Source organism: Pelophylax lessonae (genome assembly GCF_965119305.1).
Source record: "Pelophylax lessonae genome assembly, chromosome: 3".
In the NCBI taxonomy this organism is placed as follows: domain Eukaryota; kingdom Metazoa; phylum Chordata; class Amphibia; order Anura; family Ranidae; genus Pelophylax; species Pelophylax lessonae.
Window position 1 is genome coordinate 24,978,910 of NC_138770.1, and position 27,645 is coordinate 25,006,554.

Consider the following 27,645-nt stretch of genomic DNA (forward strand, 5'->3'; position numbering starts at 1 on the left):
TGCCCTCCTTGTCGAAATGGGTGGATTGGACCGTGGCTGGGTAGTTTTTATGAACGAGAATCAGTACCCCTGATTTGCCTTTGACTGCCGGTGATCCATACACCTGCCCCACCCAAAATTTTTGCATCCTATGAAAATCCTTCTCTTCTAAATGTGTTTCCTGCAATATGGCGATGTCCGCCCTCAGGCGCCATAGGTGTCGAAGGACGGCCATTCGTTTATGAGGAGACCTAAGGCCCTTTTTCCATGAGATTACAGTCATGGGGGATCATATGGATAGGATTGAGCCGTGAAGTAGTGCAGAGCAGCAAGGGTAGTGAGACGGTGCCATGAGTGGCATGATAAACAGAGCAAGTAACCTGCAGAGCATAATGATAATTGTACTGAACCTAGCTTACAGTCAGGTGGGAGTGGGCAAAGAAACCACCCAACAGGGGTCAAGGGAGAGAGGGAAAGGGTAAAAAAACAGTACTGAGACGTCTCTTTTTTCCTCAAGTAAAGAGACATGCGGACTGACAGCGTTACCGGGATCTCTACGATCGACGTCCAGTCTAGACGGTAAATACAAGATCATGGCCGACAGTATGTGGCGGATGGATGCGCCGATCACAGAAGCCTGGGGCAAGACCAGGGCTCAGATACCCGTAAAGCTGTGCGAACCAAAAATAAAACAGCAATGACCCAAAAGTGATATAACATAATACATCACATTAGCAGTGCAAACCAACAAAAGTGTGCTACAGAGTGGTTATACGACCTCAGGTGGATCATCCGTGGTGGCAAAGTCCGCATAACCGGGTGCGTCAGAAAACGGTGAGTGGCATCCGGATTGAACAAGATAACTGTGTAAACTGACAAACGATCAGTAGGTTAACTGAACGCATGATTCGACAAAGAATCGTCACCGTGGCAGGGTCTCCTCACGGAGAGAAGAAATGGCCCACACCGAAGGAAGATGAGGGACGTTCAGCGATTTCTGTGGCGGGATGATGATCCATTGGTGCGTTGCTTCTTTACCGGATCTCTCCTCTGGCTTTGTTGCTTTCTCGCCCCCTGGGGGCGCTGGGGAGAAGGTGTCGCAGGCGTGTCCACCTGGATGTTAAGTGGCGGTCGAGAAAATGCGTGGCTTCCTCAGGAGAAAGATTTTTGTTCCCCTGTTAAGTCGGTTAAGCGCAAAGTAGCAGGATATGCCAGGGTGAATTTAATGGCTTTGCGGTACAGAGCTTGGCACAGCGGTTGAAAAGCCTTTCTACGCTGCTTCTTGAGCTCTTGCGAGTAGTCTGCAAAGACCAACAACTTGTGGCCATCAACTTGGAACGTTTTAGAGTTCCGAAACGACTTGAGGATATTTTGCCGATCCATGTAATTCAAGTATCGTACTATAACAGGACAAGGTGTTTTCCTGTCATTTGAAGGGGCCCCCAGCCGATGGGCTCTTTCGGCAATGCACGTGGCATGAATCCCCAGGGCCAAAGGGAGGCGGGTGGTAACTATATCCATTAGAGTGTCAGCCACATAGGTTTCAGGGAGGCCTATGATCCGGGGGGGTTGTTCCTCCTGGATCGATTCTCTAAATCGTCCAGCTTATCCAGCAGGTAATGTTGGGTCTGTCTGGCCTGTTGATCCATGAAGAAAGAGCCTTGAAGCTCATCCTCCACATCCGAGAGCCTGTGCTCCAGTTCCTGCAGCCTGCGGGAGTGATCTCCCAGTTCCTTCTGCAGCTGGGCCATCCCCAGGGCTATCACTTTGTCGCCTGCGGCAGTAATGGTTGGTGAGTCGGTGACAGCAAGCTAGCCACTGCTTGGGCCAGGGAGGCTATCTGGGTGTCTGGCAGAGGTGATGTGGACTGACCTTGCCGGGCCGCAGGAGTGAGGGGGACGGCATCCGCCATATCCGCTTCTGTGGAGGCCAGAGTTGAAGCCGCGGGCATGATTTGCGGCGGAGCGGAGGAGCCGCCCGGGCGAAGGTAGCGTTTCATCCTGCCGTGTCCCCAGGTAGTAAGTAATAGGGCTAGAGGTCGGATGGCATGCCCGGACCGTGGAAGAAGGTCTTTTATGCAGATAAGAGCTGGAGCCGATGTCTTGCACAGCCGCTCACATGGGCGCCGGAACCGGAAGGTATAATTGGTATTTCTAAAATTACGAGCGCTCTCTGGGCTCATCATAACGTAGAGGTGGTGGCAGAGAAAGGGTTAATTGTTTAATTAGCCCTGTGACAATCGCTCTCAGTCTGCTGGCACCTAGATTTTGGTCCCGCAAGCTGGAAGAATCTTCGTGCCGGGCGCAGCTGAAAGTGGCATTGTTACACAAGTGATGGCAGGGTGTGAGATTGCCTGGTTCTTGGTCATGAGTTGGATGAGAAGGCCAGGGGTCTGATACCCGCCACCGTCACATATAGGGCATGGGGTCAGGAGTATGTAATGTACAACATAGAGTATATAGTGCAGGGATCAGGTGTATAATGTACAACATAGAGTATATAGTGCAGGGGTCAGGAGTATGTAATGTGTAATATGAATGTAGAATCCCTCTGACATCCAAACGGCAGGATAACTCCTCCAAAAGCCAGGGAAGGGCTAGCATTTCTTTTTTTTCAAATTCTTTATTTTAATTTTGCGTATAAAACATAAACAATGTGAAAAGTGCATAAGAACATTGGTAAACAAAAAGGATATGACAAAGTAACCGACAAGATTACCAGCAAGTGCAAGAGACATAGTTTCAATATCAAGTTAAACCAGGAAAACATTGTAAATGCAAGCTTATCACATTTTAAAAAAGTACGACCGCAAACCCTTACTGACACACCTGATCAATCGTCAGATCAAATATCGTTGGTCCTACCCATTCAAGCTATCTTTTACTTTTAAGGGCGAATCCTACTCCTTTGCAACGTTCCAGGAAGGAGAAGATGTTCTGCTGGGCCTGGGCATCATATCCAGAGACGCCCCCCCAGCCAGGTCCCCTCCGGGATCCCAGGGGGAGGCATCTAGACCATTGTCGCCCTTGTGGTCGCAGCCTTCCAGGAGGGGTGCCACCAAATCTCACACCCCGCCATGAACTGCGCTTTGTCTGCACTATGGGCGTTGTCCCTACGCCTTTTTTCTTTTTTGGAGAGCCCCTAACCCAACCCACCCAGTGATCTGAGACTGGTCGGCCGACCTGATGGACTGTGGCCCGCTCTTTGCCGTGGACCTCTGGGTCCCGACCTCTGTTGATTTTGTCTATACAAGCGGACATGGACGGTAACAGGATGGTAATTGGGGGGGGGGGGAAGCTCGGTCGCTCCTGACCACTGTTGTGGTATCCGGCGACTGACCTCATCTTTGAGCTCCAGCTCTTATCCACTTACTGATAGTACTCAGCGATTGTTGGTTGATTTTGATTATTTGTCTTGGGGGGACGAATACCGTCTACCCCCGTTCATTGCACTAGCCTTTTTTGAAAGAAAAAGAAGGGAATTTTTTTTTTTTCCTCATACATGTGTGTAGCCTCCCCGTGGCCGGACTTCCACCTGCTCCTCTCTTCCTCCTTGAGTGGCTGGCCGGAGGGGAAGGACCATCTGGGGTCCTCTGGGCTTTGTGTTGGGCCTGTTTCGGGCCCTGGGGAGAAGGTTCCAAATTGTTTTTGAGATTGTTTTTGAGATTGTCTTGTGTATCAATATAACTGGGCAGAAATTTCTTATTTTTTTTTTGTTGTTGCTGCCAACAAACTTTTTATATTCTTATTTCCTTTTTCAGCCTGGGATTGAAGCCTTTTGTGGGTTGGTCCCGCATGCCACTTAATGAGTCCTTGCCCCGTCTCCGGGTGGTGGGCATCCTCGCACTATCCTACGGGGTGCTGGACCCCACAACCAGTACAAACTGTGTATTACAAGTTTTTTGAGAGCGGATCCGCTGCCTTCCCCTCCCCTCACCCCCCGCGGGTGGTGGGGGGGAGGGCCGGGGATCGTTTCTTTTTCTGTTTTAATGTTTTTCTTTTCTACTTGTTCCCTAACCTTTCCCTTCTCTCCCCCTCTCTACTAGCGGTGTGTCTGCGTCTTGGTCCAGTCCCCACCTGCCTTGTCACCAGTATGTCTCTGGAGCCGAGTATACCCGGGGAAACGCTTCATCTGAATACCAGGCAAGTACGACCTACCGAGCCACGATGACACGTCCATCCACGAGTAACTTCAAAATCCTCACACACAATGTTCAGGGCCTTAACGCTCCTGTTAAGCGGACAAAAGCCTTTAGTCACTACCACAGGCAGGGTATAGATGTTGTTCTCTTACAAGAGACCCACTTCACTCGCACATCCGCACCTAAACACCTTAGCGCCAAATATCCCACCTGTTACATGTCCAATAGCACTGACAAGAAACGGGGGGTGGCGATTTGCATAGCTAAGAAAGTACCATTTACACCTAAGACGTTAATTTGAGATAAGGAGGGGCCCTACGTTATGGTCCACGGTACAATCAATGAACATGAAGTGACTTTTGTCTCCTATTATGCCCCTCGCATCGGGCCATGTGGTGTTCGGGGGTGACAGCAATGTCCCCTTGGATCAAGTCATGGACAAATCTAACTCTCTGCATACGTCCCTAAAACATGCCCCACGGCAGGGCGTCCGGCTGGCCCATTTGCTGCACTCTGCAGGTCTGGTGGATATGTGGAGAAACGAACACCCGACGATGCACGACTTTACACACTACTCCCACGCACATAAAACTTATGCCCGCATCGATCACCTTTTCGCCATGTCGGCTATCCTCCCTTTTGTACTAAAAGCCCAGATAATCCCTACCCCATGGTCGGACCACTCTCCAGTGGTGATAACGGTCTCTGACCTGTGGACCAAACCTAAACCGTCCTCCTGGAGGCTTAATGCCTCCCTGCTCAACGACCCTTCAGTTTTCCAGGAAGTGGACTGTTTGCGCCAATTTTTTGCGGAGAACCCTGTCACGGACACCTCCCCCACGATAGTCTGGGCGGCGCACAAAGCGACGATCAGGGGTAAACTTATCCAAATAGCTGCTTGAAAAAAGCAAGAACGAGACGGGGAAATATCGCAACAGGAAGGGGTCTTACGTGACCTCTTGAGAGAACAGAAAAGGGCTCCAGAGATAGATATTAGACATAGGATTGATGCGGCCCGAGTAGCCCTCAATTTTAGCCTGACCACTAGGAGAAGTCTCTCCGCTGGACAGGTAACCGCTACTACACTTTGGGAGACAAACCCCATACGCTGCTGGCCGTAAGTTAGCTCCAAGGCCTTTTTCCCCCGGCACTTCCTAAACTGAGACTTCGGTCTGGTCTTCGGACACAGAACCCTCAATTAGTGGTAAACTAATTTTACCATTTTTACTCCAAACTCTATTCACAGCCGCCACCCCTCCGCCAACCCCTTTTTGACGACTTTTTCCGGGATACCCCTCTACCTCGGCTATCCTCCCCCCATGCGGACCTCATGGACAGGGAATTTTCGGACTTGGAGGTACTGGCCGCTATTAAAACCATCAACCCTGCCAAAGCACCTGGCCCTGATGGGTTCTCCGGACACTATTACAGAAAATTTAGTGAAACCCTAGCCCCTCATCTTTGTTCCTATTTCAATTCCATTAGGAAGGGCGAAGCTATCCCCAAGTATGAAAACAATGTGTTCATACATGTCATTCCTAAGCCGGGCAAAGATCATGGAGATTGCCTTAACTATAGACCGATATCATTCATTAATGTAGATCTTGGCGGACTACATTCACCCAGATCAAGCGGGTTTTGTTCCCGGTAGGCAGGCCCCAGACCAAACTAGGCGCGCACTCAACATCATATCGGCCCTTCAATCTAACTGGGATGGTATGGGGGATAGGAAAGGCATGCTATTATCGCTAGATTTACATAAGGCATTCGATTCCCTATCATGGGAATACCTAATGCGGACTCTGGAACATTTTGGCTTTGGGCGCCACTTTCTCACCCTTATTTGAACGCTGTATGACAACCCTGTAGCGAGGCTGTCTATTAAGGGCTATGGTTCTGACTTCCTAACGATACGCAGGGGCACGCGTCAGGGATGACCCTTGTCACCTCTCCTCTTTATTTTGGCCTTGGAACCGTTAGCCTCTAAGATTCGCCTTAACCCGAATATTCAGGGTATACCGTGCGGGGGCATGGAACATAAATCTGCCCTCTTCGCGGATGATATCTTAATGTTCATCTCGAATCCATTAACATCTCTCCCTAATTTGCTCAAGGTCCTGACGGAGTTTGCATCCCTCTCTGGCCTGCGGGTCAACCTCTCCAAGTCCCAGGCTTTAAATTTTTCATTAGAGGCGACAACACAGTCGGCTCTCAAGGCTAATTTCACCTTCACATGGCAGGAACGGTCACTACCATATCTGGGGATACACCTCACATCATCCATTGCCACTTTATACACGCACAATTACCCACCCATATACAAACAACTTCGGGAAGACCTCGCTCGCTGGTCGGTTAACCCTCCATCGTGGTTCGGTAGGTTGAATTCAGTCAAAATTAATATCTTGCCTAGACTATTATATTTGTTTCGCACTTTACCTGTGATGCTGCACATGTCGGACCTCAGGGAATTTCAGGGGACACTTACCCGCTTTGTGTGGGGGGACAAGAGGCCCAGAGTAAACACACGTACTCTCTTCACCCCGAAGCTTAGAGGTGGGCTGGGGGTCCCTGATTTGGTGAAATACTATCAAGCGGCTCAACTCGCTCATTTAATCCGCTTCCACTCCCAAAATCCCCACCCCATTTGGATGCGACTGGAATCGGCCCACTTACCATTTCCAATACATCACGCACTATGGTTAAGGGCCAAGGACAGACCGGGGTTGCTCTGCCCCACTCTGTCCTTCTCCCTAGGCATATGGGATAGACTTTCGAAAAGACACAGTTTTAAATCCCCCCACGCGCCTCTGGCACCTCTGTTGGGCAACCCCTTGTTTCCCCCGGGCCTGTGTCCCACGACATTCGAGTGGTGGACAAACAAAGGCCTCCTTCGGCTGGTCACCGTGGATTGCTTACTAGGAACCAGCTGCAGGAAATATATTCCCTCCCGGGCAGTGAATGTTACCGCTATACCCAAATTTCCCATTATGTAGCCTCCCTAAAAAACAAGAGTGACATCACTACCTCCACGCAAATGGAGTTTCTATGTCGCATGGTGGACAAGCAAAAGAGTTACATATCCTCGACCTATAACATGTTACACGATGATGACACTATACTTCCGTACATGCTGCTCTGGGAGGAGGATCTGAATGATAATTTAGACCGCGCTCAATGGAATACCCTAGCACAATCTAACTCCAAATCCATCCTTAACACCTCTTTGATAGAGGCTAACTATAAGGTGTTCCTCCGCTGGTACATGGTCCCGGTCAGGTTGGCGGCGGCAGTTCGTACTGCGTCCCCCGACTGTTTCCGGGGATGCGGACAGGCGGGTACTGTATTCCACACTTGGTGGACTTGCCCGAAAGTAAGACGTTTCTGGATCCGCACGTATAATTTAATTTACTCATTGACGCAGGTCAATCTAGTTAAATCCCCCCAACAAGCCTTGTTGGGAGGGCAGATCGAGGGGGGAGTCTAAACCCACTAAGCGCCTTATAGCTTTTATATTTACAGCGGCTAAAATTGCGATAGCCCGCTCCTGGCGCTCGCCTGTTATACCGCTAGAGCTGCTCAAAGCCAAACTGACATGGATCATGATAAATGAACGGATGGTGGCGCTACTTAACGATAAAATGCACCAATTTGATAAGACATGGGACCCTTGGCTCAGATATTTGGCAGGCCCCCATTGAGGGAGGAGTGCTGTTGACCCCCACAGGAGTTGGGGGAGGCGAGGTAACCTAATGAGGGTGGACGGACCTGGGCGCAGACCCCCCCCTTCCTTTTCTACCCACGGCTACTAATTTCTCCTTCTACCTTCTTCATTGCTATTGCATGGGCCCTCGTGGACCACTTGACTCCCTTCTCTCTTCCCCTTCTTTCATCTTTTGCTCCCCTTCTCTTTGCTCGCTCCTACCCTTTTCTATTTTTGTTTTGTTCTTTTTTTTTCTCTCTGCTTTATCGTTCTTACTCAATACAGTGCACAGCCGGAGAGCCAGTGCCCCCCCTCAGTTTGGGGAGGGGGGCCAAGGCCGGGGGTCGGGGACCACCTCCCTCCTGAGGCGCAGCATGTTCCCTTGACTTGGGCTGCCATTCCTAGTTTTATTCTGTTTCTGTTGCATTTCTTACACCGGCTATATCTGTGTCAGTTGTGCCTTGATTTACATTTTGAGGATGTAATGCTATCTTTGTGACATGTGACCAAGCCTTATAGGCATACATTGCACTGTTGTACACTTTGTTTACTTTTTGCAAAACTTTAATAAAAATATTGGAAACTAAAAAAGTACGACCGAAAGCAGGGTGGTCCGCTAAGCAACCAAGTATAATACAAGTAAGGTTGGCCCAGTATACAGGAATGTAAAGCAAAGCTAGAACCACATACATGACCAAAGGTCAGTCGGTCAGAGGAATAACATAACATAGATATCAGGGAGAGGGATCGAAGAATCCATGACTGGGAAAAGGAGGGAAGGGAAGGGGCATAGTAAACAGGGAGTGTAGACATAGAGGGAGCGCAAAGTGTGGGAGTGGTAAGGAAGCCAATAAGGGAGAAGAGACGGAGTGAAATAGTGGGGGGGGGGGGGGGTGTAGAGGACGGAAAGGTGGACAGGGGAGTTTCTCCTGCACGGGTGACCCCAAGGCCAAGCAGGACTTTGGGGGTCCGTGAAACTCCGATTGAGTTCCCGCTCCCACTTGAGGACACCCGGCAGGACGAAGTCCTCTGGAGGTTGAGATAGAAGCGAATACAATTGAGAAATTGCATGGGTCATGTGTCCCTGTGACATCAAGAGATGCTCAAAAGGTAACAAGTCTCTCGTAAAGAACGACGTTTGACCCAATTCCTGAAAGAAATAAAGTAACTGCAGGGCCTGCCACCTGGACAGGCGAAACACATCGTCCGGCGAAGTGAGCAGGGATAGTGAGGGCCATGCCATCCTGAGCCAGCTCACTAAACCTGTCTCTCCCGCAACCCGGAGTGAAGCGTGGATTCCCCAAAATCTGGAAAAGTGGGCCCCGAGCGTCTGCGAGTCTCTTTTCTGTCATGATCGAGGAGCATACCCTAATCGTTGGCCCGATCATGGGGTGTTGCCAGACCCCCGCAGGTAAATCTCGAGGCAGCAAAGGCGCTCTGGGCAAAACGACGGGAAATAACGAGGTCTCCAAAGTAACCCATTGCTTTAGGTTGGCGTGACGGGCCCAGTCGATCCATCTCGTCAGCATAACCGACTGGTAATAGCGTTTGACGTCGGGCAGGGCAACACCACCATGCCGCTTGGGCAGCACGAGCAAGCGCCGAGCAAGGCGTGGCCTCCGCCCAGCCCACACAAAGGTAGTGAAAACGGAGTCGACCTTCCGAAAAAAGTCCACCGGAATGGAGATCGGGAGTGCTTGCATCAAATATAACAATTTGGGGAGTATCGACATTTTGAGGATGTTGCACCTCCCGAACCATGAATGAAGTCCGGTGGCCCACCTCTCGAGGAGTGCGCGAATAGACACCAAGAGTGGGGGGGAAGTTCAGGCGGAACAGATCCGCCGGGTTAGGGGAGATCCAAGTGCCCAAATACCTGAGTCCACCCGTTGCCCATCAAAAAGGGAAGTCACGGGACAGGGTATTCCGCATCGTCTGCGTTAAGGCAACCCCCATGACTTCAGATTTTGAGAAAATTTATTTTCAGGTTGGAAACAGCGCCAAAGAGCTCAAATTCCTTCAGGAGGCACAGTAGTGAAATCAGGGGTTGAGTCAGGGAGAAAAGAGGGTCATCCGCGTACGCGGAGACCTTATGCATGGCCGTCCCCACCGAGAGGCCTGACACGTCTGAATTCATCCGGACTTTAGCCAAAAAGGGCTCCAGGGAGAGTGCAAATAGTAACGGCGACAGGGGACATCCCTGGCGCGTACCATTGTAGATGCGAATCGGTTCCGAGAGAACCCCATTCACCTTAGCGCTGGGGTTGGTATACACCCCCTTGATCCAAGCTAGCATCCGGTCGCCCAGGCCAAAGCGGCGGAGGGGCGCAAACATATATGGCCAGTTGACCCGGTCTAACGCCTTTTCCGCATCCGTACTCAGAAAGACAGTGGGGACACGGGAACGACGGGCCTGGTGAACAAGGTTTACAGCCTTGATCGTGTTGTCCCTAGCTTCACGCGTTGGGACAAACCCCACTTGGTCCAAGTGAACCAGGGCGGGTAAGTGGGATTGTAAGCGAAGAGCCAAGAGTTTAGTAAAGAACTTAAGGTCCGCATTAAGCAGCGAAATCGGCCGGTAACTCCCGCAGGCCGAGGGGTCCTTCCCCTCTTTGGGTATCAGAGAGATATGTGCACTCAAGGCTTCCTCACGAAAAGAAACTGAATCACCTACCGCATTAAAAAGCAGCAGCAAAGGGGGGCCAGGATATCTCGCAACTGTTGGTAGTAGGCCACCGTGAACCCATCTGGGCCGGGAGCCTTCCCTCTCTTAGCAGAGGCGATGACCTTAGATAACTCCTCCAAGGTAAAGGTGGAGTCCATTTCCCCCCGGTCCGGGGAGGCGACGCGTGGCAAATCGACCAAGTCCAAATAGGAAGACACCGCCGACTAGTGGGAGGGCCGTTGGGGTAGACCATACAGGCGGGAGTAGAAAGTACAAAAGCTGCGAGAAATATCCTTTGGGAGATGAACCTTAGAGCCGCCCGAATCCAGCAACCAGGGGGACGTAGGACGCCGTCTGTTGGTCCCGGAGAGAAAGCGCTAACAGTCACCCGCATTTGTCCCCGGATTCGTACGTGAACTGTTTGCACTTCTGCAGGGCCGCCTTGGCCTTATAGCGCTCTCGGAGTCGGGCCAGCTCCTGCCCCCCCCCCCGTCCCGGGTCCCGCTTGTGGTGGCTCTCAATGGAGTGCACCTCAGCCAGGAGGCTCTCCAGCTGGGCCTCCCGAGCTTTCTTCAGTCTCGCTCCATGTTTCATGAAGACCCCCCTAACCACCGCTTTGTGCTCTTCCCATATTACAGCCGGATCACTATCCTGGGCGGTATTGAGATGGAAAAAGGTCTGAAGCTGTTGGGTGACATCGACTAGAACCTCTGGGTCCTGTAAAAGACTCTCGTTCAGCCTCCAGTGCCATTCCGACTCCCGAGAAGTGCCGCTGGGGCATGTCCGACCATGTGATGGTACCATGTGATGGTACCTATCGTCACATCAACCACGTTGTGCAGGAGGCGGTGAGGAAGCAAGAATAGATCAATACGCGAGTAAGCCTGATGGGGGACCGAGAAGTATGTATAATCGCGTTCTCCCAGGTGTAGGAGATGCCACGCATCAACGAGCTGAAGATCATGGAGCAGGGAATGGACCTGTCTACGGCGACCATGGGACACCGACGAGTTACCCGTGGAGGTGTCCAGTTCGGGCTCGAGCGTAAAATAAAAATCGCCGCCCATTAGAAGTTTACCCTCCGAAAAGTCCAACAGAGCCGTCAGAGACTTCGTTAGGAACGTCTCCTGTCCAACATTGGGGGCATATAAAGTAGCGAGCGTGACCTTAACCTCCCCAAGGCGACCCTTAAGAAATAGGAATCTGCCTCCCGGATCTGTTCTACGGTCCAGGAGGGTCCACGGAAGTCGGCTCGAGATCAGAATAGACACCCCCTTGGATTTGGATTCCGAGTTGGCGGCGTGGTACGCGCACGGGTAAAACCTATTCTGGAGCAGGGGCAAACTGCCATCCCTAAAGTGGGTCTCTTGGATGAAGGCGACATCCGAATGGAGGCGTCGCAACTCCCCCAGTAAAACACGCCTCTTCTTGGGCACATTAAGCCCCCGGGCATTTAGGGAGGTCACCCGTACGGGATCCATTAGGGGCAGATGGTGGAGAGCAACACAGGACAGGGGGGATGTGACAGAGAGATGGGAGTAGGGTGGAAGAGGAGGGGGTAGGGTACAAGAAACAAGAGGAAAAAGGAAGATGCAGGGATGGGAGGGGGAAGGCTGTAAAAGACCCAAGCCTGTCCGGGGTCAGGAAAATAAAACAGTAGGGGAAAAAAGGGGTAAAGGGGGAGAACTCTAGTAAAACAGGAAAAAAGACACCCCAAGGTCCCTACCACAAGGGTGGAAGGACCAATGGATGGGGCGTAGGCCTAGTGGGGGACAAGAGTCTGAAGGTGGAGTTCGACTCAAAATACGAAAGCTCCACGGTCAGAGCCCACCCCGTCCATCACAGCAAAAATAGGAGAAACAATAAACAGCCATAAATGAATCAAATCAACATGAGAATTAATAAACATTATGAGCACCAAGAACCCAGGCGCCCCCATTCACCCACCGCGCGAGGACGGATGAGCAGAGGAGGGCGCCCACGGTAGCACCAGGAACCCCATCCCGTACATCCCAACGCCCCCGCCCCCCGAGCACCACCAGATGAGTAAACATGTACACAAGCAGTACCCACCTCGGTCTCCATAGTGGAGGTATGCCCCCCCGTCCCCCTCGCCCACACGGGGCGCAGACACTCTACCGGGCCCCCAGTCATCACGTACATCTAACAGAGCGAACCCCTCACTTGCCCCATGACTTCCCCCCAGGGAACCCATCCCACCAGCAGTAGAAAAGGATCAGTAGAACCCCCCTCTTCCCCCCCACCCCTGCCCCAACAGGGCAAGTATACCATCAACTAGTAAATGCATGTAGTGGCCAGAGCACTCCCGGAGGCCGGGGAAGCCCCATTGGAGAAAATAAACACAACATAAAAAGTCAAACAGAAGAGAACGGGACCATGGAACCAGGGGTCCAGTCCGTGGGGGGAGATGGGAGGGCGGACAGTAAGGCCTCCAAGCAGCGGGCCTAAGCGTCATCTCTAGCCAGAGGATCGGAAACTCCGGACACCCGCTGGGGGGGGGGGGCCAGGGCCCAGGATGCCCGTGGAGAGAGGAGCTCAACCGCAGGCCAACAGGACATTTCAGGGGTCCAGAGCAATGCAGCAGGTATAGTCCATTTCCAAAAGGCAAACGGGGGGGGGGGGGGATCATCCCCGGAGGCCCGGCTCCCAGTCCACTACCGGCCAGTCCTTCAAACGAACAGGCCTGGGAGTCCCTGGAACAAAAGGGGGGGAGGGGGTGGCAGCATAATAGACCAAAGGCTCCATCGGACCATCAAAGGGCAGGGGCACTGGCATTAACTTGTAAAGGGAAGAAGAAACAGTACTCATCTGCAGGTCAGGCTCAGAAGGCGGTGTACGGGATCATCAATCTTCTCGTGCTGATGGAGCCGGAGCAGGCTGCGTGCGCCGGCCTCGTCTCGGCGTGCGGGGAGGAAGGCCCCCACCATCACCGGAGTGAGATGCAGAGCGACGGCTCGGGGCCGGAAGGTGCCGCAACCAGTTGGGGACCTCCATCGGCTCCATCCCCAGGAAAACGAAGAGATCCGGTAGGTCACCCGGGTGGTGAACCGTGAAAGAGGTGGGGCCCTTGCGGACCGTGAGGGAGATGGGGAATCCCCACCGATACGTGCACCCCAGCTGGCGGATGCGTTCTAGAAGGGGCCGCATCAGGGTTCTTCTCTGGAGTGTAGCCCGCGACAGGTCCGGAAGGATCTTCACTGTGGCACCGTCAAAGTCTACTTCTCCGGCCTCCCAGGCTTGCCTGAGGATAAGTTCTTTGTGTAAATAACGGTGCAGCCGGCAAATGACATTGCGCGGCCGTGCAGCATCAGAGGAGCGGGGGCCCAGGGCTCTATGCACCCGGTCGAATTCCAGCGAGGCAGGCGGGACGTTCGGAGCCAGCTGCTGGCAGATCGCCTGGACAGTGGAAGGAAGGGACTCTGGCAACCCCCGAAGCCGCAAGTTGTTCCAGCGGCTGCGATCTTCCATCTCCTCCAGGCAGAGTTGTATCTCCCCCACATGCACTGACTGCGCAGCGTGGGCAGCCTCCAGCCGAGAAGCCCGCGCCTCAAGTGAGGTGACAGATTGTTCGCCCGCAGACACCCAATCCTGCAATCCATGTACCTCGGTGCGAACAGCTTGGAAGTCCCTGGCATGGGCCTCCTCCAAACGTAAGGCCAGCGCCTCAAAGTCCCTCGGGCCTGGATCAATGCCCGTAGTTCTCCCGCGTCCCCGGACATACCAGCAGCGGAGGCAGAAGGAGCTGAGGAGATCGAGGAGGACGGAGACTGCGAGCCCATATCAAAGAGGAGCGGGGCCGTCGGGGAGACCGGAGCAGTTGCCGCTGCCATCGGTGCAGAGGGGGCCCCACGTGGCTGCGAGCGGCTGATGCGGACCGACGAGGAGCGGGTCCCGGGGAAGTATCGGTGCAGTTCGGCACCCAGAGAAGTACGGAGTGGTTTCCTGGGTCCTCGCCTGCGCCCGGTGCTCATGCGGAGGTAAGTATTGGCGGTAAAACAGCTATGGACGGGGTGAGATGTCCGGAGCTCTCACAAGAAGCGTCTTCACGCCGCCATGTTCAGGATACACCCTCCCAAGGGCTAGCATTTCACCCCACGGCTGAATCCATGGCATAAATACCGGGACCAAGAAAGGATATTGGGTGCCAGTCACTTTTGTCTTTTTAACCATTTACCGACCGACCGCCGTCATTATACGTCGGTCATTTAAAGCTAAATACCGGGGTTATGGCTGCAGATAGCAGATAGCTGCCATAACCCCGGTATCTTTTTAAACAGCGGGCGGCCGGTGTTCAGATAAGGGTGGTCCCAGCGGCATATTCGCTGTGGGATCACCCTTATAGTGCGGCAGAAGAGGTGCCCCCTCTTCCTCCCGCCACGTCCCGGCCGTTTTCCCTGCTTACCGCACCCACCGGCAGCAGGGAAAACGATCCGGTCCCAGATCCTCAGAGACAGGAAGTCGAGTGAGGGCAAGATGGCCCCCTCTCGATTCTATGGTCGTTGCCTCGCAACTGGTTTAAAGGGCCAATTTATTTTCAACAATGTTTCTTTTCCTATTTTAGTGTAGATGTGAGGTGTGAGGTCTTTTTGACCCCAGATCTCACAATAAAGAGGACCTGTCATGCCTATTTCTATTACAAGGGATGTTTACATTCCTTGTAATAGGAATAAAAATGATCAATATTTTTTTTTAAAAAACTGTGTAAAAATAAAAAATAATAAACAAAATAAATAGGAACAAAAAAAAAAATGAAAGCGCCCTGTCCCCGTTAGCTCGCGAGCAGAAGCGAATGCATACACAAGTCCCGCCCACATATGTAAACGGTGTTCAAACCACAGATGTGAGGTATCGCCCCGAGCGTTAGAGCGAGACCAATAATTTGAGCCCTAGACCTCCTCTGTAACTCTAAATTGGTAACCTGTAGAAATTTTTAAAGCATCGCCTATGGGGATTTTTAAGTACCAAAGTTTGTCGCCATTCCACGAGCGTGCGCAATTTTGAAGCATGACATGTTGTGTATCTATTTATTCAGCATAACATTATCTTTAATATTATGGAAAAAAAATCAGGCTAACTTTACTGTTTTCTTATTTTTTAATTTAAAAAAGTGAATTTTCCCCAAAAAATGGGGTTTGGAAGACCGCTGCGCAATTACGGTGTGATAAAAAATATTGCAATGATCTTCATTTTATTCTCTAGGGTCTCTGTTAAAAATATATATATTTTGTTTGGGGGTTCTAAGTAGTTTTCTAGAAAAAAAACAAAAAAACAAAACAGATTTTAGCTTGTAAACACCAAGTGTATAAAATAGGCCTGGTGGTTAAGTGTTTAAAGTGTTAATGCAGAATGATTCAGGAGGTGAGGGTTGGGGGGTTGGGGGTCTCAGAAACCATGGCAGATCACTTACAGACTCTGCTGATCAATGTCTACTCTCACAGTGTCAGAACCTATAAGCCGACTGAGCAACACTGTAAGCACATTCCCAAATTTCAGTGCGTCCTCCAAGTGAGTCCCCAGGCCCTCCTTAGAGACCGGCCTTCTTCATGACTCCTTCCAGCATGGGGCCTCCCCTGGGTCTCCTCCTTGGCACAGCTTCCTCCAGACCAGGCAGGACAGCTTCACAACCACTTCAGCACATTTTAGGCCCCAGAACAGGCTAATGGACCAAACAGCAGAGCTCCATCCAGCAGCCCCTCCCTACACCTCATCCCAGGGGAAGAGAGCGAGCACATGGCCTGTCCCAAATATTTATTTCCTCCCCCAGCATGCACCAGTGACATAAACCTTCTACTGGATTGGCTGACAGAAAATATAAATATTCTTAATGTAAGACATTAAACCCAAAGAAAATATTTATTATATTGCAGCTTATCGATTCTTAGATGTGATGTTAGTTTTCCTTTTTAGGATTTCTTATATTTTCATCTGGTGATCTGGCCAGTAAATCTGTTCTATAAAAGCTCCAACTCTAAAGCAGAATGAATCAGTTACTGGGATGGGCAGACCATTTACCACTGACAGGGGTGCTTACAATGATCAGCTTTTATTTATTCTTGTAAAACCTTTATCCAAAAGGAAAAAACTGTTTGCTGTAACTGATTATAAAGTTTGAACTTATGTAGGAGGATTTGTTTCATCTCTGTGTATCCCCTGAGGCCAATCACTTCACTGGGTATATGGAGGGTTTACACCCACTCTAAAGGTTTACATGAGACAAGCTGCAGAGGTCCCACACCGCTGCCTCCCATCTCCTGAGACTGCACTCAGTGACTTGGGTGTGAGACTATACAGACATATCCCTCCACCCGACACAGCCAGCAAATAACAGAGCAAGTAACCCCGGGAGAATTGTTCAAGAACAGATCTCACTAGACTCAGGCATGTGGAAGAAGATCCAAGACTCATACTCCAGGTGCCTAGGTCTACTAACACCTATCAAATATTTCAGCCAGGCGCTCACTCGACAGGGAAAGACTGGTGTGCTGCTCTCCTCAGGCAGGGGACTCCAAAACGGGGGCATGAAAGAAAGGAAAAGGAGGCGCAAACACCTAGTGCATTACCTGTGGTACTGTTTAAAATGATTTAATAAAATGCTGAATGCATACTCACAAACATGAAGATTAGAAATCGTGTTACAAATTCCCGTCACACGTGTGTTGGAATATGTCCTGGAAAATGCGACCGCTAATGCGTTTCGGGAGTCAAGCTCCCTTCCTCAGAGCTCCGAGGAAGGGAAGGGAGCTTGACTCCCGAAACGCGTTAGTGGTCGCATTTTCCAGGACATATTCCAACACACGTGTGACGGGAATTTGTAACACGATTTCTAATCTTCATGTTTGTGAGTATGCATTCAGCATTTTATTAAATCATTTTAAACAGTACCACAGGTAATGCACTAGGTGTTTGCGCCTCCTTTTCCTTTCTTTCTACTAACACCTATGGTGAAAGTCAACATTTTGCTGCCAGCTGAACCCCAGAATCTCGATAAATCCAGTCTAGATACAAAAATTGTGTCTGCAGCACAGAGAAGGAAGATTATCCGAGAGAAATACAGGAATACAGGACGGGGAACACAGCTCAGGAAAGTGACCAGGGGATTACAGGCTTATATCACCCAGTCCCCGCCCTACTCTGGACCAATCAGTGAGCAGTATGGGTGGAGGAATGTATTTAGTGTTAATGACCCACCTGTGCTGATCTCTGTAGGAGTGTCCTCCTCTATAAATGTCCCCGTTATTCCATCCTGCTCCATAGACTGCTGATCATCCCTCACATACGTCTCTTCTTCTTCTGCTTTAACCTCAAATTCTATATCGATTGGATCTCCACTCTAAATCAAGAAAATGAAAGAGAATATCATCTGTAAAATATAAGCTTTATTATTGTGACATCACATAAAAATCCACACATTGTCTCCATGAGTCTGTGTTTTATAATCTCTGTCTCACCGACCTTGTAACAGTGAGGGATGGTGTGACCTTCCTGTGTGGAATCCCGGGAATACAGAGGACGAGGACATCTCTCTGGTGGGTTCCTGGTATTAGGTGGCTCCATCATATCCTTGATGCCTTCTGAAAACTCCTCCATCACTCCATACTCCTCATCCTCCTCTTTATATTCTTCTTTAACATAAATATTATCATCCCCGAGGTTTCCACTCTGAATATATAATAAAACATTCATTGTAACAAACATGCTATGTATAAATTATAACTACCAATCATTGTCACTCATCTACCTGATGATGGTGAGGGATGGTGTGACCTTCCTGTGTGGAATCCCGGGAATACAGAGGACGGGGACATCTCTCTGTTTGGTTCCCATTACTGGATCCATCTGTAGGAAACACACACACTGACTGAATACATTGTTTCTATGTGTTTATCAGATGATGGGGGATCTAGGTGGATCCTCCGTACTGCTCTCTCCTTTACAATAAAGTCTCCTCTTACCCGGTGATGTGAGGGGCGGCTGATTCTCCATCATGACGTCCTTGTAGAGATCCTTGTGTCCTTCTAAATACTCCCACTCCTCCATGGAGAAATAGACAGTGACATCCTGACACCTTATAGGAACCTGACACACACAATGATACAGTCACCATCCAGACACATCCCTTGTCTGTTACTGGATAATGTCCCAGAATTCCCAGCACCGCTCACCTCTCCTCCATGATCTCTCTGGTGACTTCTAGAATCTTCTTTGTATTTCTCTATTCTATCAGGGAGGGAGGTGGAGGCAATGTGATGGTCATATGATCTCCAGACTTCACAGGAGGAAAACTCTAAGTCTGAACACAAATAGTAAAATCAAATTAAATTCCCAGAATCCTCCTCACCTCTCCATTCAGGTTTCCATTTGATTAAAGCCCCACCTCAGACTGAGGTATAATTTACCCACACAGGACCCCCACACTACGCAGGGTAAAAGCTTGTTGCAGGCATTCTGACATCATTACATACAATGCAGGACCAACAGATCCACTTTGCTAGTGAGGATGCCAAGGGTCCGCCCACATCCTAAGAGCATGAGAAAAAAAAGCCAGATGGATGGACATTGGGGGGGAGGAGCTGTGAGGTCAGTGTGATGTCATAGGACATATAGAGTCTGGATAGAGGGACATTTAGATGGGGAGATTTGAGGGGTCCTCTATATGAGGATCCGGTGCTAACCAAATCATTGTTCCTGGGTGCCTCCCACTTCTCCTAAACTGAAGAGTGAACTTTGACCTTTATCACACAGAAATCTGTCAGGAAAGTGTGAAAGTAATCTCTCATGTGAGCAGGTGACGTGCGGAGGAATGGAGTGTAAATAACAGGCAATCTTCTCCAGAGCTCCTAATGGTGGGGATGGATTTTGCTGCATGCTGGTGCCAAGTATCCACCCTACAGGGTCACTGCAGGTGTGGAGAAAAGCTGTGTAAGAGGATATGGAGGAGAGATGAGGAGGAGATCCAGGAATCAGGATAAAGGTCAGGACAAGCAACAGACGAGCGCATCCAAGAGATGAAGCCGGGGTCACTACACAGAAAATCAATCCAAGGAAACAACAGGCAGGATGAGGAATAGCAAGAAGGAGCTCAGAGACAAATGAGAATATTGCTCAGCCAATGGGAGATTATCTCAGCATGACTTACATAATGAAGGAGATGAGGGGGAGGGGAGGTGACCATAGATACATGGAAATTCAGCTGGTTCAGCAGGGATCGGTCACATTTCCATCCATGTGTGGTCACTGCCAGATAAAAGTCACTCCATCAGCAGCTGCAGCCAATAGCTTCATCACTGATCTGTGTATTCTGAGAGCGGAGGAGCGCCCCCCATTGTCAGAATACAATAGTGCAGCAGGGGGATTCCCCCATCCCCCTCCAATGTATGGATGGGGAAATCGCTTCAGTTTTTTTTCACTCATCCCGCTGGCTGAACGATAAAACTGAACCATGTATGGCCAGCTTTATATAGCAAGATATATTATTCATCAACTGATCCCCCCTGAAGGGGTTAATCTATGTATTACCTTCTCTGCCGCCAATTCCTGCATTGTCTTCTCTTTCCGTCATACCAAATGGAATGTCCTGTTAGAATCTGACATCACTTCCTGTCTGTATTCCATAGAGACTTCCTGTCTGGGTAGAAGTGAGATCACCACCTTGTGGAGCTCAGAGGAACTGCAGCCCTGGGAAACGTCTGGTAGTGTGAACACGGCCTTGTGCTGTGTGTGTATGTACTGTATATCCTTCCCCTTTCTCTCCTCCCTGAGTGTGTATGAAGAGGCGGAGCTCCTGCTGGAACAGCGGTCCGAGGAGGAAGCCGAGTCTAGGAGGGAGACTGACAGAAAGCGCAGCAGACTTGCAGGAGTGAGCGAGGAGGATCCAGTTCCTTTGCCATCGGAGGTGAGGAGAGTGTGAAGGATGTTTGTGACTCTGGTAGCTGAAAAGCTGGGAGTCATATTGCTCTGGTGAGTGGGGAAGCACTACTAAGGGGGCGCCCTCACCATCACGTGTGTAAGAGGTGGAAGAAGGCGTGGCTACACTACAGCTGGCACAATTTGGAGCACGGAGAACTTTCACACCTTATCAACTTTTCATTCATTTGTGGACTTTTTTTTAAAACAAAATAAGTTTATTAAGGTAGATGTAAAGTGGAAGCAGTGGACTTGCAGAGAACACTATATTGAGCACAGAATAGTGTATGATTACATGAATTTGCACAGATTTTTAGTTTATTTAATATAGCAGCAAAGATTATAAGAATAATGAAGTAGGTGTAAAGCGGAAGCAGTAGATCTGCAGAGAAGATTATTTTGAGCCCCTAGGACTTTATATATGAATATATCCACATATTTTAGTGTATTTGTGATAATTTATGTGCACACACAATAGGACAGCGTTGTGACACATAATGCGCTTCTAGTTGATAAAGAGAATACTTACCTTTGTTACAGCAGCAGTCCGGTAGAAGTTATTTTTGTAGGTATTTGAGTTGTTACACATAGCGTGGGATTTTTCCATTTATATTGGTGACATAATTGCCCAAATCTGGGGATCAGGAGCCATTTCCACCCTTTACTCTCGGCTGGGGTTCTTTGTATCCATATAACAGATGTTCTACATGACTAAATCTGCAATCAATTTTACTGCAAAATCAAAGGTGCCAAAATGTCTCCCCACGAGCAGTAATATATTTCTATCCCCTTGGTGGGAGTGGAGATGACCCATCTATAAGGATATACAGTACATACACACACAGCACAAGGCCGTGTTCACACTACCAGACGTTTCTCAGGGCTGCAATTCCTCTGAGATCCACAAGGTGGTGATCTCACTTCTACTCAGACAGGAAGTCTCTATGGAAGACAGGATGTGATGTCCGGTGTCCTGCCGAATTTTCCAACCTGCCGAGATCTCCAACCGGAGTCACTTCCGGTCGCAGATCTCAGCAATTTGCCTCTACCGCGCATGCGCTGCCTTCAAAGCACGTTCACGGAGAACTCCAACTCCGTGCATGAGAGTTGAAGTTCTCGGCAGCGGAGTAAAACTACCTACTGCGCATGCGCGAACGGCAATGCCCATTCACAAAGAACTCCAACTCCGTGCATGAAGAGATGGACTTCTCGGCAGCCATGTACAATACTACTGCGCATGTGCCCGCGGACAGTTGGAGCTTTTGGCAAATAGTAACCCCTGCACAGTGCTATCCCCCACAGTAACTTGTACAATTAAGCCTGAAAGGGAATGCTGGGATTTATAGTTCCTAAAAAAAAATGATTAAGCCTGAAAGGGAATGCTGGGATTTATAGTCCCTCAAAAAAAATGTGAATCTGAGCTTGAAAGTACATGCTGGGATTTATAGTTCCTCTCCAAAAAAACACCAAAACACTTTTGTGAACAGCGCAGAGACACAGGCTGAGTAATGGGGGACACAGGCTGGATGACAGTGGGGGAACACAGGCTGCATGATGGGGGGGCAGGCTGCATGACGGCGGGGACACTGGCTGCATGATGGGGACACAGGCTGCATGATATAGGACACAGGCTGCGTGATGGGGGACAAAGGTTGGATGATGGCAGGTAACACAGGCTGCGTTAATGGGGGACAGGCTGGATGACAGTGGGGACACAGGCTGCGTGATGGGGGACACAGTTTGGATGATGGCAGGTAACACAGGCTGCGTTTATGGGGGACAGAGGCTTGATGACGGTGGGTAACACAGGCTGCGTTTATGGGGGACACAGGCTGGATGAAGGCGGGGAACACAGATTGCCTTATGGGGGATACAGGCTGCCTTATGGGGGACACAGGCTGCGTGATAGGGGACACAGGCTGGATGACAGCGGGTAACAGGCTGCGCTTAAGGGGGACACAGGTTGCGTGATGGGGGACACAGGCTGCGTGATGGGGGACACAGGCTGCGTGATGGGGGACACAGGCTGGATGACGGCGGGGTGTACTATAGGTGCAGTCACGGTAGACGAAATTTGAGGGGCCACAGCTAGGGCCCTGAATGAGTCTAGAGTCCCAAATTTGGCACAGAGATATGGGAGGTCTACCTCTGGGGGCCTCTAGTATCCCTGTGCCAAATTTGGTGCCCCTAGCCCCTGCAGTTAGGTCAGCTTGGTGCAGTATGGCAAGCTTGGGGTGGGCACAGTTGCAGTGCCACAGCTTGTGCCCCAAACATGTCCAGGGTTTCCAAATTGGACATATTTGGGGCACAAGCTGTGGCCCTGCAACTGTGCCCACTCCAAGCTTACCATACTGCACCAAGCTGACCTAACCGCTGGGGCTAGGGGCACCAAATTTGGCACAGGGATACTCCAAGCTTGCCATATTGCACCAAGCTGACCTTACCATGGGGGCTAGGGGCACCAAATTTAGCAGAGGGATACTAGAGGCCCCCACAGGTAGACCTCTCATATCTCTGAGCAAAATTTGGGACTCTGGACTCATTCAGGGCCCGAGCTGTGGCCCCTCAAAGTTCGTCTACCGTGACTGCACCTATGGTACACCCGGCCGTCATCCAGCCTGTGTCCCCCATCATGCAGCCTGTGACCCCGGCTGTCATCCAGCCTGTGTCCCCCATCAAGCAGCCTGTGGTCCCCGCCGTCTTCCAGCCTGCGCCCCCTATTACGCAGCCTGTGTCTCTGCGCTGTTCACAAAAGTGTTTTGTTTCTTTTTTGAGAGGAACTATAAATCCCAGCATTCCCTTTCTGGCTTAATCAATTTTTTTTGAGGAACTATAAATCCCAGCTTTCCCTTTCAGGCTTAATTGTACAAGTTACTGTGGGGGATAGCACTGTGCAGCGGTTACTATTTGCCAAAATTGCCAACTGTCCGGGTGCGCATGCGCAGTAGAATTGTACAGGCTGCCGAGAAGTCCAACTCTTCATGCACAGAGTTGGAGTTCTCCGTGAATGGGCATTGCCATTCGTGCATGCGCAGTAGGTAGTTGTACTCCGCTGCCCACAACTTCAACTCTCATGCACGGAGTTGGAGTTCTCCGTGAACGTGCTTTGAAGGTGGCGCATGCCCAGTAGCGGCAACTTGCCAAAAGCTGGGACCGGAAGTGACGCCAGTTGGAGATCTCGGCAGGTTGGAAAATTTGGCAGTACATCGGAACAGACAGGAAGTGATGTCAGGTACAGACAGGAAGTCTCTATGGAATACAGACAGGAAGTGATGTCAGGTACAGACAGGAAGTTCCGGGTGAGAGGTGAGTTGGGAGGAAGTAGAGAGAAGACATTGGTGGAAGTGGCAGTAGAGGAGGTAATAAGATCTTATTTTCTATTTACACCCAGTAACCTCCCGTCATGTCCGTCCTCTTCCTCCATAGTCACTGTGACCTCTTTTATCTCCAGCAGGTGGAAGCCTAGATTAACCCCTTCAGGGGGATCAGTTGATGATTAATATATCTTACTTCCAAAGCTGGCCATACATGGTTCAATTTTATCGTTCAGCCAGCGGGAGTGAAAAAACAGATGTGATTCCCCCATGTACACAATTGAGGGGGAAGGGGGAATCCTGCCCGCTGCACTATTGTATTCTGACAATGGGGGGCGCTCCTCCGCTCTCAGAATACACAGATCAGTGATGAAGCTATTGGCTGCAGCCGCTGATGGAGTGACTTTTATCCGGCAGTGACCACACATGGTTGGAAATGTGAGCGATCCCTGCTGAACCAACTGAATTTCCATGTATCTATGGTCACCTCCCCTCCCCCTCATCTCCTTCATTATGTAAGTCATGCTGAGATAATCTCCCATTGGCTGAGCAATATTCTCATTTGTCTCTGAGCTCCTTCTTGCTATTCCTCGTCCTGCCTGTTGTTTCCTTGGATTGATTTACTGTGTAGTGACCCCGGCTTCATCTCTTGGATGCTCTCGTCTGTTGCTTGTCCTGACCTTTATCCTGATTCTCATCTCATACCCATCGTAAAAAATGGAATTTTTGATCCACAAGGCCAAATTTTACAAGACAAGAATCATAGCAAACACTGAACTGTCCACATTAAGTATTTTCAGACTAGGGATCATAGTGTCTAAATACATTCTGACCTTCATATTGCCCCCTGATATCCTCATCCATTTATTGTACAACCAATGCCAATCCCGATAATTCTCTGTTATCATTATTATCTGTCTACAGAGAAATCTTCATAGATGATGGCACCAATGAGGATGGAGGAGGACCGGAGTCATATGACTGAGAAGATACTAAACCTCACACTGGAGATCATCTATCTGCTGACCAGAGAGGTGAGGGGGATTCTGGGAGGTCACATGACATCACTCTTATCTCTATTAATAAAACACAGACCTGACCGGAGAGGTGAGGAGGATTCTGGGATTCTAACATGATATTCCTATTGGTTCCTCAATACAGAGATTTCCTCTTCTGAAGTCAGGTGATCATATGACCATCACAGTGCCTCCATGTGACTCCCTAAATCCTGAGAGACACAACATGCAGAAGATTCTAGAAGTCACCAAGAAGATGATGGAGCTGCTGACAGGAGAGGTGAGCGGTGCTGGGAATTCTGGGACATTATCCAGTAACAGACAAGGGATGTGTCTGGATGGTGACTGTATCATTGTGTGTGTCAGGTTCCTATAAGGTGTCAGGATGTCACTGTCTATTTCTCCATGGAGGAGTGGGAGTATTTAGAAGGACACAAAGATCTCTACAAGGACGTCATGATGGAGAATCAGCCGCCCCTCACATCACCGGGTAAGAGGAGACTTTATTGTAAAGGAGAGAGCAGTACGGAGGATCCACCTAGATCCCCCATCATCTGATAAACACATAGAAACAATGTATTCAGTCAGTGTGTGCGTTTCCTACAGATGGCTCCAGTAATGGGAACCCACCAGAGAGATGTCCCCGTCCTCTGTATTCCCGAGATTCCACACAGGAAGATCACACCATCCCCCACCATCATCAGGTAGATGATTGACAATTATTGGTAGTTCTGATTTATATACAGCATGTTTGTTACAATGAATGTTTTATTATATATTCAGAGTGGAAACCTCAGGGATGATAATATTGATGTTAAAGAAGAGTATAAAGAGGAGGATGAGGAGTATGGAGTGATGGAGGAGTTTTCAGAAGGACACAAGGATATGATGGAGCCACCTAATACCAGGAACCCACCAGAGAGATGTCCCCGTCCTCTGTATTCCCGGGATTCCACACAGGAAGGTCACACCATCCCTCACTGTTACATGGTCAGTGGGAGAGCATCTAGAACATGGACTTGTGGAGACAAAGTGTGGATTTTCTATGTGATGTCACGATAATAAAGCTTATATTTTACAGATGATATTCTTTCATTTTCTTGATTTAGAGTGGAGATCCAATCGATATAGAATTTGAGGTTAAAGCAGAAGAAGAAGAGAGGTATGTGAGGGATGATCAGCAGTCTATGGAGGAGGATGGAATAACGGGGACATTTATAGAGGAGGACACTCCTACAGAGATCAGCACAGGTGGGTCATTAACACTAAATACATTCCTCCACCCATACCGCTCACTGATTGGTCAAGAGAAAGGCAAAGACTGGGTGATTTTAGCCTGTAATACCCTGGTCACTTTCCTGACCAGCATTCTTCTTCCTGTATTTCTCTCAGATATTCTTCTGTCTCTATGCTTCAGTCAAAATTTATGTCTCTAGACTGCATTTATAGAGATTCTGGGGTCCAGCTGGCAGCAAAATTTTGATTTCACCATAGGTATTACTAGACCTAGGCACCTGGGGTATGTGCTTTGGGTCTTCTACCTCATGTCCTGGTCTAGTAAGATCTCTGACAGAACAATTCTCCCGGGGTTACTTGCTCTGTTATTTGCTGGCTGTGTCGGGTGGAGGGATATGTCTGTATAGTCTCACACCCAAGTCACTGAGTGCAGTCTCAGGAGATGGGAGACAGTGGTGTGGGACCTCTGCAACTTGTCTCAAGTAAACATTTAAAGCTTCCACTGAATACCAATATTATAAATCCTCACCCTTACACTGTATAACTTATATTGTACATTACACACTCCTGACCCTTGCACTATATACTCTATGTTGTACATTACATACTCCTGACCCCTGCGCTATATACGGAGTGTTGTACATTACATACTCCTGACCCCTGCGCTATATACGGAGTGTTGTACATTACATACTCCTGACCCCTGCGCTATATACTGAGTGTTGTACATTACATACTCCTGACCCCTGCACTGTATTATTTTCAATAGTTTTTATTAAAGAGGTTGTGAACTCGTTCAAAATTTTTTTTTTTTTTTTTTTTACAACCTGCAAGAGAAAGACATAATGAGCTAGTATGCATCGCATACTAGCTCATTATGAAATACTTACCTGAGAACGAGCCCCCGCCGTGCCGCTCTCTTACCTGTATGACGAGCGACATGTTCAGTCGCCCGTCTTCCGGGATTGCGGCATCCGGCCATCTGATTGGCCGGAGCCGCGGTGACATCACTCCCGCGCACGCGAGCCGACGGTCACGGCACGGGGCTCTGAAGGAACGGCACGATCAGCCGTTCCTTCAGAGCGCATGCGCCAGTGACGTCACTGGCTGCATTAAAGGTAAATATCTCCTAAACCGTACATGTTTAGGAGATATTTACAGTACCTATAGGTAAGCCTTATCATAGGCTTACCTATAGGTACAACTTCCTGAGGAGGGTTTACTTCCTCTTTAAGGTTTTTTCAGAAGAACATAGAAAATACAATGAACTATCAAACAGTAGCATGTCTTTCCCAATTGTCCATCGGATGTCAAAGAAAGAAAACAGCAGAACAAATTGTGGTTTGCAAGCCCCTAACACATACTTAACATTTTCACTGAGACATCAAAAAGAGCTACTCAAGCTACACACAATACTTGTCAAGTTTAAGGATTAGTTTATATGCTAAGCAAACTGCAATTTACATATAAAAGGTAATAAGGCACCGCAAACTTTCATTGTCGAGCAAGAAAACATGTTGCACCTCTTCATTCTGTACCCCATCTCCAGGACAGGTGGCTCTAGGATGTGCAAGTTCAGCAATTGGGAGTGTCCAATACGGATACCTACTGAGTAGTAGAGTAAAGAAAGGAAGGAAAAGGAAAAAAGTAAAGGTGGAAGGAGAAAA

General features: G+C 49.5%; 3 protein-coding genes across 3 annotated transcripts in view; 2 read left to right on the forward strand and 1 right to left on the reverse strand.

The window, feature by feature from the left end:
• LOC309550781 (gastrula zinc finger protein XlCGF66.1-like) overlaps positions 1–25,619 on the forward strand; it is a 353,589-nt gene extending 327,970 nt beyond the window's left edge. Inside the window, exon 5 of the mRNA XM_082251117.1 lies at positions 25,526–25,619. The gene's annotated coding sequence lies outside the window, so the exon portion shown is untranslated. The remainder of the gene's footprint in view (positions 1–25,525) is intronic.
• The window catches only part of LOC309550250 (uncharacterized protein), a gene marked incomplete at both ends in the record, with an annotated part of 974,848 nt that overhangs the window by 427,954 nt on the left and 519,249 nt on the right, over positions 1–27,645 (forward strand). The window lies entirely within an intron of this gene.
• Positions 17,531–18,843, reverse strand: LOC309550767 (uncharacterized protein). Its single transcript, XM_082251102.1, has 5 exons — positions 18,672–18,843; positions 18,462–18,585; positions 18,248–18,345; positions 17,962–18,168; positions 17,531–17,839 (listed from the first exon to the last, which is right to left on the reverse strand). The coding sequence occupies exons 2-5, from the start codon at positions 18,544–18,546 to the stop codon at positions 17,636–17,638; spliced, it is 594 nt and encodes a 197-aa protein (XP_082107228.1). The 5' UTR covers positions 18,547–18,585; positions 18,672–18,843; the 3' UTR covers positions 17,531–17,635.